The sequence below is a fragment of the Nerophis lumbriciformis genome, linkage group LG20, assembly GCF_033978685.3.
Source record: "Nerophis lumbriciformis linkage group LG20, RoL_Nlum_v2.1, whole genome shotgun sequence".
In the NCBI taxonomy this organism is placed as follows: Eukaryota; Metazoa; Chordata; class Actinopteri; order Syngnathiformes; family Syngnathidae; genus Nerophis; species Nerophis lumbriciformis.
Genome location: NC_084567.2, coordinates 33,851,402 through 33,862,194, shown reverse-complemented (window position 1 = coordinate 33,862,194; position 10,793 = coordinate 33,851,402). Strand labels below are relative to the sequence as shown.

Here is a 10,793-nt window from a genome sequence, read left to right as displayed (position 1 = left end):
ATATTTTTTTTTCTAAGGAAGAGATTATTCTTCAGCTTGTAGATGGAGTCATGATGAGTTTGAAAAAGGCGGTTTGGCTAAAAATAAGCGGTCACAGTGAGCAGCCCCTCTCAAAAACAAAAAAAACATGTAAAACGTTTGGTTTCCCGCTATGCTTGGGAGATCAGGCTAAACCTCGACCTACGCCCCCTACCCTAACCCCCCCCCTTCCCTGTCATCTCATCCACATATCATCACGCTTTGGTACAAGTGCTGGACGCCGAAGATTGGCCGCCGGGACTGGATCCGTCGTCTGTCCATTTGTCCAGGCTCCGGCGGCGGGCGTTCATGAAGAAGTTGCTGACAGTGGTGAGTTCGAGGCCCAGCTGCTGTGAAATGGTGAGCTGCATCTCCTTGGAAGGCCTCTTGTTTTCCTTGAAAATGGCCAGCAGGGTGCGCCTCTGCAGGTCGGTGAAGACCAACCGAGATTTCTTTGGTGTGTTGCGGTCCTTCGCTGTGTCCTGTTCCTTCCGTTTGCACGCTATGGACGATGGGGAAAAGGACACAAAACATGAATTAGATTCAGTATTGCTTACTTGCAGAAATCAATCAATCAATCAATCAATTATTTTATTGTCATTGTCATAATAACACTTAAGTCATACAAGTCTAATATTTCAGAGAAAATGATTGTATCTGTAGTAGATCCCCGTTTTGTTATTACTACAGTAAGTTCTATTAGGGATGGGTAATATCAATCAATGTTTATTTATATATATTATATATAATATGGCCTGAAATTGATATTTTAAACCTCTTGCGAGAACAATACAAATAACATATACATGATAAGAGAACCATTTTAAAACCAGTTAAAAGGCTTAACATTTAGCTGCTGCGTAATTTCCAATTGTATTAATTTGTTAAAATTATTATTAATCTACTTGCAAATGTACTGTTAATAGCTGGTTACTTTCTGTTGTAAGATGGTTTATCTACATTTCTGTAAAAATATAATAAATACTTATTTTTCTTTTGTTAGGAAACACATACAATTGGTATGGTTGATACTACAAAAATGGGTATTGATCCAATACCAAGTAGTTACAGGGGCAGTAATGAGCACACCAATGCTAATACTAAACATTTTCAAGACCAATGAATAATTACATTTTTGATCACAATTATAATCAGACAAAACCACAAAATGGCAGTGTAACAATATCAGATATTAGATATTCAAATAATTTCCATTTTATTACAAAGGGTATTAAACTACTGCTATTGGCTCTTAATTTATGCGTTTGTAAACAATAATAAAAGTGACAAAAAAGGATTTTGTGATAACTAAGATATCAATTTAATCCCTGTAGTATCAACTATGAACTGATACTATATTTGATATTATTACTGTCGGTATCTTTATCGATCTGCCCACCCTTGATCTAGCTTAGTGTTTTGCAATGCTTTTTTGGATACTCCTATCGGGGTGTTGTGCAGCACGTTTAGCTATTCCTCGTCCTCCAGTGATAATATACTTGTGAGGAACAGTTTATTTGCTGCCCTGAAGGTGAGGATTAGTGATTTAGAATAGGCTTGTGATTTTTCCGTCTATAGTCGGAAATCCGTCTTTTTTATCTCTGTAAAAATATAAAAAAATATTTTTCGTTTTTTCCGACTTACAATGTGTGTTAAAATCTTGATTCGTCTCTTTGCCATACCTGCCGACAACTACGTTTTTCCCGTAATGAGTACGGTTTTTGATAATCCAGTGGTAAAAACTACGGTTTTCCATTAAAAATGATTAACTTAAAAATCGAAGCTACGTAGCGAAGCAACTCCAAGGGCAGGGGACAAAATATATGAAAAAATCAATGATAAATAGTTGGTTTACGTATAAGAAAATCCATGATTGGTTGGTTGGTTTACTCTGATGAGTCACGATTGGTTAAGATTCGGGCAAAACATTACGGACAGGGCGGGTCATCGAACCAGGAAGGGAAATCACAACAGACATCCCAAATGACGACAAGAGAGTTGGAGAAGAGAAGAGGGAATATTCAAACGGGCGATTTATATATTTAAAAAAAACTAGTGGAAGGTGGCAGAGGGATTCTCTTTCTTAGATTTTTCTTTTAGCGATGTACACGTTTTATATCGTCCATATTGTGCAACATACCGTATTTTTCGGAGTATAAGTCGCACCGGAGTATAAGTCGCACCTGCCGAAAATGCATAATAAAGAAGGAAAAAAACATATATAAGTTGCACTGGAGCCCGGCCAAACTATGAAAAAAACTGTGACTTATAGTCCGAAAAATACGGCAGTTCTTATTTTTGGACAAACAATAACAAAATAGTATACCTTTTTTAGGCCTGTCAATCGAGTAGAACAATGAATCAGAATTATTCTTAAGAGTGATTAATCAAATGGGGTTTTTGCGTACCCCTCAGACATTACGATTGAATTCTGTGAGAGGCTATTATTAGTTAAACATGACAGCACATCTGATACCATGTAAATACATGCCCCCTATTTTGGAACCAGAGTCAGGGCTGGTCAACTGAATTGTTTTGGGCGGCCACATTTCTAGAGAACTAAGGACCAGGGGCCGGACTTCTATATTCACTAGTATTCTTATTTTCTATATTCCTGAGAATCTGCTGTTTTTAAGGACCTACTACAAAAAAGCTAGTCAAAGATCATCCATATGAAAGTGCTTTAGTGTTTTTTAAGAATCTGCTGCAAAAATGTTTCCAAGTTTTCTCTTACTGAACTCGTGGGCCGGTCTGGTGTCATTATCGTCATCATTGGCCCCCTGGCCACCAGTCCAATAGCCCTGGTCTATAGGATGAAAGAAGTGCCAGTTCCCTTAACCATGCTTCACATTTTGTTATTTAAATCTTTTTAGCGATCACATTGCTATGGAGATTACTGTAACTACAAAATAAAATATATATGACTTATACTCAGAGATGCGATGACAAACTGAAATCTGCAAGAAAAACAACACACTGAGGACAAACTCTTGTTAATACGTAAACGGTAATAAATAATACTGATTGCTACACACCATGTAAATGTGCCCACTAAGAACATTGCCTGAAAAAGCACACTTTATGGAAAAATGTGATGCACCAGTTTGTTTCCTTTGATCACTGCATGTTGATGGAAACTGCTGTTGCCACGCTCATTGAGAAAAATGCATGTAGAATGAATGGATGGAATACTTTAATGCAATTACATCATAGCAATTTACCAAATACCTAGTCTGATATTTGATCTCGTTATATCCAAGTAGGGTTGTCCAAGTTTAACATTTGTTTAAGTTCATCACTGTTTTCCATACTTGCCAACCTTGAGACCACCGATTTCAGGAGGTGGGGGGAGGAAATACTTGAGGTTCAGTGAATTCTAGCTATATATATATATATATATATATATATATATATATATATATATATATATATATATATATATATATATACATATATATATATATATATATATATATATATACATATATATATATATGTATATATATATATTTTTATTTTTATTTTAAATATATATATATATATATATATATATATATATAAATATATATATATATATATATATATATATATAAGAAATACTTGACGTTCAGTGAATTCTAGCTATATATATATATATATATATATATATATATATATATATATATATATATATATATATATATATATATATATATATATATATATATATTTAAAATAAAAATAAAAATATATATATATACATATATATATATATATGTATATATATATTTTTTTATTTTAATTAAAAAAAAAAAAAAAAAAAAAATATATATATATATATATATATATATATATATATATATATATATAAAATAAATACTTGAATTTCAGTGTTCATTTATTTACACATATACACACACATAACACTCATCTACTCATTGTTGAGTTAAGGGTTGAATTGTCCATCCTTGTTCTATTCTCTGTCACTATTTTTCGAACCATGCTGAACACCCTCTCTGATGATGCATTGATGTGTGGCACGCACAAAAGTGCTTTCATCAAATGCACTAGATGGCAGTATTGTCCTGTTTAAGAGTGTCACAACATTGCTGTTTACGGCAGACGAACTGCTTTACGGTATACAAAAAAGTGACTGCTGTTGTTGTGTGTTGTTGCCGCGCTGGGAGGACGTTAATGAAACTGCCTAACAATAAACCCACATAAGAAACCAAGAACTCGCCCTCCATCATTCTATAGTTATAACGTGATTGGGCAGGTACGCTTTTTTATATTGTGGAGGACCTGAGTCCGCCTGAATTTCGGGAGATTTTCGGGAGAAAATTTGTCCCGGGAGGTTTTCGGGAGAGGCGCTGAATTTCGGGAGTCTCTCGGAAAATCCGGGAGGGTTGGCAAGTATGCTGTTTTCAGTCATCTATGTATGGTCACAGAAAGTAATTTAAATGATTGTTTTAAGCTCTACATTTATCTACAGCTGGGTTGCAATCCTGTGACCTAAAGGCACTTCTTGGTTTCTGCCGACGGTCTAGAGTCCCATTAGGCTTATTTACCTGAATCAGTGCAGATTTGGGCGTATTTTGAAAGGTTTATTGGCAAATATATAAGCAATCATTAAAACAAAATGTTTAATTTACACTATATATATTTTCATGATTTAATTCATTTATCATCACCAAGACGTTCTGCTCGCTACAACCTCATTTCATTTGACTCTCACGTTATTTAGAGAAGAAAAGATTGGAGGCACAAATGAGGGGTCCACAAATTAAACAATCGGTGAAAGACAAAGCTGGATTTATTTGTGCATCGCTAAGTACCATATTTGATTGACATAACAAGTGCCGTGCTGCTGTGATAGTGACGCTACTGAGAAAAATAACACGTTTGTTTGCAGTTGATTTCCTTCTACAAATATTAGTCTCATCTACAATTCATGTCTGCAGTCGTTTCGATGGTGTGAAGTTCATATTTTGTCTCATTATTTAGCTATAAATATCCCTGTTGTTCAGCAATGTTGGCTAGCAATACCATAATTCAGTTTATGCTGTTGAACCTATGAGAGATTTATTTATCTACTTTATTAATGCTGTTAAGGGTATTTTCTTGATGTTAACAAATATCACCAAAGTCGCTGTGATGTGGTCATCAGTGTCGAATAAAGCACTTTGCTTTCTGTTATGAAAATGGACAATGAAAATATGGTGGATTGGACCAACAATCACAATATGGGGGGCGGTATAACTCGGTTGGTAGAGTGACCGTGCCAGCAATTTGAGGGTTCCAGGTTCGATCCTCGCTTCCGCCATCCTAGTCACTGCCGTCGTGTCCTTGGGCAAGACACTTTACCCACCTGCTCCCAGTGCCACCCACACTGGTTTAAATGTAACTTAGATATTGGGTTTCACTATGTAAAAGTGTTTTGAGTCACTAGAGAAAAGCGCTATATAAATATAATTATGATCAGTGTCAGAGCTTGGTCCGCATCGCCGGCAATAAGTCGGACCCGTTTCCAGTGAGGGTTGGACTCCGCCAAGGCTGTCCTTTGTCACCGATTCTGTTCATAACTTTTATGGACAGAATTTCTAGGCGCAGTCAAGGCATTGAGGGGATCCGGTTTGGTGGCTGCAGGATTAGGTCTATGCTTTTTGCAGATGATGTGGTCCTGATGGCTTCATCTGGCCAGGATCTTCAGCTCTCACTGGATCGGTTTGCAGCAGAGTGTGAAGCAACTGGGATGACAATCAGCACCTCCAAGTCCGAGTCCATGGTTCTCAACCGGGAAAGGGTGGAGTGCCATCTCCAAGTTGGGGAGGAGACCCTGCCCCAATTGGAGGAGTTCAAGTACCTAGGAGTCTTGTTCACGAGTGAGGGAAGAGTGGATCGTGAGATCGACAGGCGGATCGGTGCGGCGTCTTCAGTAATGCGGACGCTGTATCGATCCGTTGTGGTGAAGAAGGAGCCGAGCCGGAAGGCAAAGCTCTCAATTTACCGGTCGATCTACGTTCCCATGCTCACCTATGGTCATGAGCTTTGGGTTATGACCGAAAGGACAAGATCACGGGTACAAGCGGCCGAAATGAGTTTCCTCCGCCGGGTGGCGGGTCTCTCCCTTAGAGATAGGGTGAGAAGCTCTGTCATCCGCGAGGAACTCAGAGTAAAGCCGCTGCTCCTCCACATTGAGAGGAGCCAGATGAGGTGGTTCGGGCATCTGCTCAGGATGCCACCCGAACGCCTCCCTAGGGAGGTGTTTGGGGCACGTCCGACCAGCAGGAGGCCACCGGGGAAGACCCAGGACACGTTGGAAAGACTATGTCTCCCGGCTGGCCTGGGAACGTCTCGGGATCCCCCGGGAGGAGCTGGACGAAGTGGCTGGGGAGAGGAAAGTCTGGGCTTCCCTGCCTAGGCTGCTTCCCCCGCGACCCGACCTCGGATAAGTGGAAGAAAATGGATGGATGGATGGACTTATTATAACATTAGTTTATTTGCACAACCATGTCTTCATATTTAGGCATAGCAACCACAAAAGAACACAAACTAATGCGATCTTTTGTCCTTTTCTTACGTTTAATTCTGTTATCAAACACTACTAATATAGTAGAGAATAAACTCGATTGCATCACAGAAAGTGTCTAAAACAAATCAAATGTTCAAACAAACATTTTACAAAGTGATCACTGCAGACACACGCACGGTTTGATTGTCTTCCACGAGATGATGAAAGTGATATTTTTAAGGAGCCATTTCCTTCTACGCACTTTTGTTTTTTTTCTGACTTTATTACCTTTATGAACCACTCTATGAAAGCTGTTTCCTATATCTCTATTTGAACGATTGGAACAACCAAGAACAGAACAGCAATACGGAATTTACGCTCAAACTCCGCACTTACTCTCACTTGTTTTAATGCTACGCTCAAGCTGGTTGACCTTCATGTGAATTACGAAGAAGAATAACGGATATGACGTCATATGCAACAACAACAACAACAAAACTAACAGCAGTCTCTCTAAGGTGTCTGCACTTGTTTCTCAGTCAGGCCAGGGGCAGGAGGTGTAAGGGGATTTGATTTGATTAGCTCTTTGAATTAAGTATGCACAAGTCACAAGCCGACCAATCAATACAAATTATGTTTGAGGGCTCAATCCGGTGACACGACTATTATGTAAGGGGAAGCTCTCCTTGTAACACTCTTCCTCTTGCTTCTATTCAGCTTTTTGTCACACTGTTCATGTTCACCCTCAAATATAGCTTTGGAGCATCTCACACAAACACACGTATGTACAAACATATTGGCAGTTTGTGTTGGAGGTGACAACAAAAACAACATAAACTAACTACCATTCCATCAGAGGTGGGGTTTTTTTAAGGGATAAACAGTCTATACGGGGGGGTCAGCAACAACTCTTTAGTGCCGCCCTTGTGGCACTAAAGTGTGAAAATGGAAAAAGATGGGGGAAAAATATTTTTCGGTTTTAGTATGTTTTTTGTTTGAGGACAAACATGACACAAACCTTCCCAATTGTTAGAAAGCCCACTGTTTAATATGTTTGTGTGTATGCTTCACTGATGAGAGTATTTGGTGAACATCATTTTGTCCTACTAATTTCGTCGGTTCTTGAACTCACCATAGTGTGGACTGTGACGCAACAGTTTGTTTACATGTAAAATCTTACACTACAACTTTGTCTCAATTTGTCCACCAGACGTTTTATACTGTGCGTGAATTCACAAAGGTGCACTTTGTTGATGTTATTGACTTGTGTGGAGTGCTAATCAGGCATATTTGGTCAGTACATCATTATGCCTCATCTGTAGGTATGTTTGAGCTCATTTAATATCCTTTACTTTTATCCTCTTTGTATATAATTTAGTTTTGCATGTCTCATGACACATTATCTGTATGTAATATTGGCTGCATTTCAGATAGTTGTTTGTGTGCCATGTTGTTCCAGACCACAGCAAACATTACCTAGCTTGCCAAAGATTGTAATAAATCTATTAAAGGAAGACAGCTTACCGTTTCCTTTAATTTGGACTCACACATCTATACCTTTGGCCATTAAAAGCCAGTGATTTCCAGGAGTTATCTCACCTTCTGAGTAGCCTCTGATTTACTAATAGTTTCTAATGTTGTAAAAATGTGTAGAATAAATATTAAATTTCAACATTTCTGTCAACGAAGATTTACTTCAGCCTGCGACACATAGTCATTTTGATAGTAGGCTATTATAGCTAATATGTCATGTGTTGCCTTGATTATAAGACGTATATAAGGCTTTTCATTTTTTTGCGGCTCTAGACAGATTTGTTTTTTGTAATTTTGGTCCAATAAGGCCTTTTTCAATGTTTTTGGTTGCCGACCCCTGGTCTATACAGTGTTTACTAATGAATTTCAAAGTAAACTAATGATCAATACGTTAGGCAATTTTTTTTTTTTTAAATGCTCCTTATTTTTTAAAATATTTTTCATATTCTAATAGAGGGGAGAATATATTATGCTTGCTTAAAACCAATGGTTGTTGGTTCATTGTATCAAAGGATTCAGACGTATTCCACAATCTTCTCCACAATACCTAAAGTACCAGTAGAATGCAAAGACAAGTTGCCTCTATATTGAAGCTATTATCATACATATCTGATTTATGACACCAAAAGAATTCCAAAGTTAGCGAATGGATATTATCAAAATAGTATCAATCTCAGAGATTCCCAAACCATTTTGAGAGATAATGCTCTCCGTGATCCGTGACGTAGCGTTAGGAACCACAAATCCCTTCCCCATCAACAACAATGCTAATCAAGCAGACTTTGTGAGAGCCCACAACGGTTACTTTGGGACAAATTATGATCCAGCATCTTATATTTTTGAGCCCGAACACAAAGAGGATGGTCAGTTTTAGAACCCGAGTGCTTAACGGATGCAGCTGTATTGTGACACTAGCATCAGCAGCATTGCTAAGTGCTAACATACAAACTAACCATGATAAACCATAATAAAACAAACACTTACTGTAAAATTTCCAATCCATTTCCAAATTGCAGACCGACGGGACGCTCACATAATTTCGTTTGGATGAAAAATCAATCAGAATACTCACAAAGGGTCAAAAAACAGTTGCCGCAAATAGCGTCTTTTTGTGTTGAATCGATGGAAATAGCTGAAGATATTCAGAACAGAAATGTTCAAAATGGCCATTTTAATTGTGGCATTTTCTAATGTTTTGGAGGTATTTTTACATACGGAACTTTGTAAATACAATTGGATATGGTCTAATGCAGGGGTCACCAACGCGGTGCCCACGGGCACCAGGTAGCCCGTAAGGACCAGATGAGTCGCCCGCTGACCTGTTCTAAAAATAGCTAAAATAGCAGCACTTACCAGTGAGCTGCCTCAATTATTTTATTTTATTTATTTACTAGCAAGCTGGTCTCGCTTTGCTCGACATTTTTAATTCTAAGAGAGACAAAACTCAAATAGAATTTGAAAATCCAAGAAAATATTTTAAAGACTTGGTCTTCACTAACTGACAAAGAAACAGATAACAAATTTGGTGTCCAGTTCAAAGTGTGACATGATTTATTTAAAAATTTGAGAGTTGACTTTTGTATTTTACATGAGTTATTATTTGTACAAACATGGTGCAAAGTAATTCATGATTTGTTAAAAAATGTTAGTGGCTAGCTAGTTAAAATGGGATATTGTGATTTCACAAGACTGTCTTAGAAGTGATCATTTGAAAATGTTCAATTTGAAAAATGTGCACTTAGAGAAAATATAAAAATAAAGTGTTGCATATTGATATTTATCTGTTTCTATATATATTTATAGTGAGAAATCATTAAGATGATCAGTGTTTCCACAAAGATAAATATCATTAATTATTAATAATAACATAGAGTTAAAGGTAAATTGAGCAAATTGGCAATTTCTGGCAATTTATTTAAGTGTGTATCAAACTGGTAGCCCTCCGCATTAGTCAGTACCCAAGAAGTAGCTCTTGGTTTCAAAAAGGTTGGTGACCCCTGGTCTAATGGATACACTGAAACACGATTAAGCATACAAAGTCAACTTGTTTTTCCATTCTACTGGTACTTTAAAAATGTGCCATTCGATCGGCCACTAATCAATAATCAGTCGATTTCTATAGAAAAAAGTACGTGATTGGTCAATGCCGATTAATGCCTTTCAATGCCGATCACAAAAGCTGATCTCGTTAGGCTGATATATGATTTATTTATGATCCCCTGGCTGACTAACTGTGCAGCTAACTGTGTATGTCCATACGTAGTGTGAAACCGCTCCCTTAAGTTGATAATCATCACCTCCATTGCGGAATATAAACTGCATTGCTTACTGGAGGACGAGGCTAAACATGTTACACAGAGTAAAACAAGCAGAACCATACAAGAAGGCATACTAATTGCAAAGCTAGATTGAAACAGCACGAGAAATACGTGCTTAGTAAACTTTAAGAAGCCTAGATGGAACCGCATTGCAGTGGAACATAAGCAGCTATTAACAGAAAATTAACAAGTAGATTAGTAAGATTCGAGAGAGAGGACAATCTGTTGCTGTATTGCGGCCAAGTGTACACGTAAGAGTAGGGTGGATTGATTCATATATCGTAGTGTTGATATCAAGAGCTGTGTCAGTATGGGATCGAAACTGATCATTTTCACAAAATAATTTTTTTTTGCCGTTTTCGATATTGTTTAAAAACTTTTAGGGCAAAAACCAACATATTTTTAAAGAGCAGTAAAAAGTAGTTTTTTACTTT

The 10,793-nt window shown here is 37.4% G+C and overlaps 1 protein-coding gene across 1 annotated transcript in view; it reads right to left on the bottom strand.

The window, feature by feature from the left end:
- Positions 1-219: 219 nt before the first annotated feature.
- The window catches only part of onecut2 (one cut homeobox 2), an 87,371-nt gene continuing 76,797 nt past the window's right edge, over positions 220-10,793 (bottom strand). The window contains exon 2 of the mRNA XM_061980828.2: positions 220-520. Coding sequence (XP_061836812.1) covers positions 234-520 — 287 coding nt within the window. The 3' untranslated portion in view covers positions 220-233. The remainder of the gene's footprint in view (positions 521-10,793) is intronic.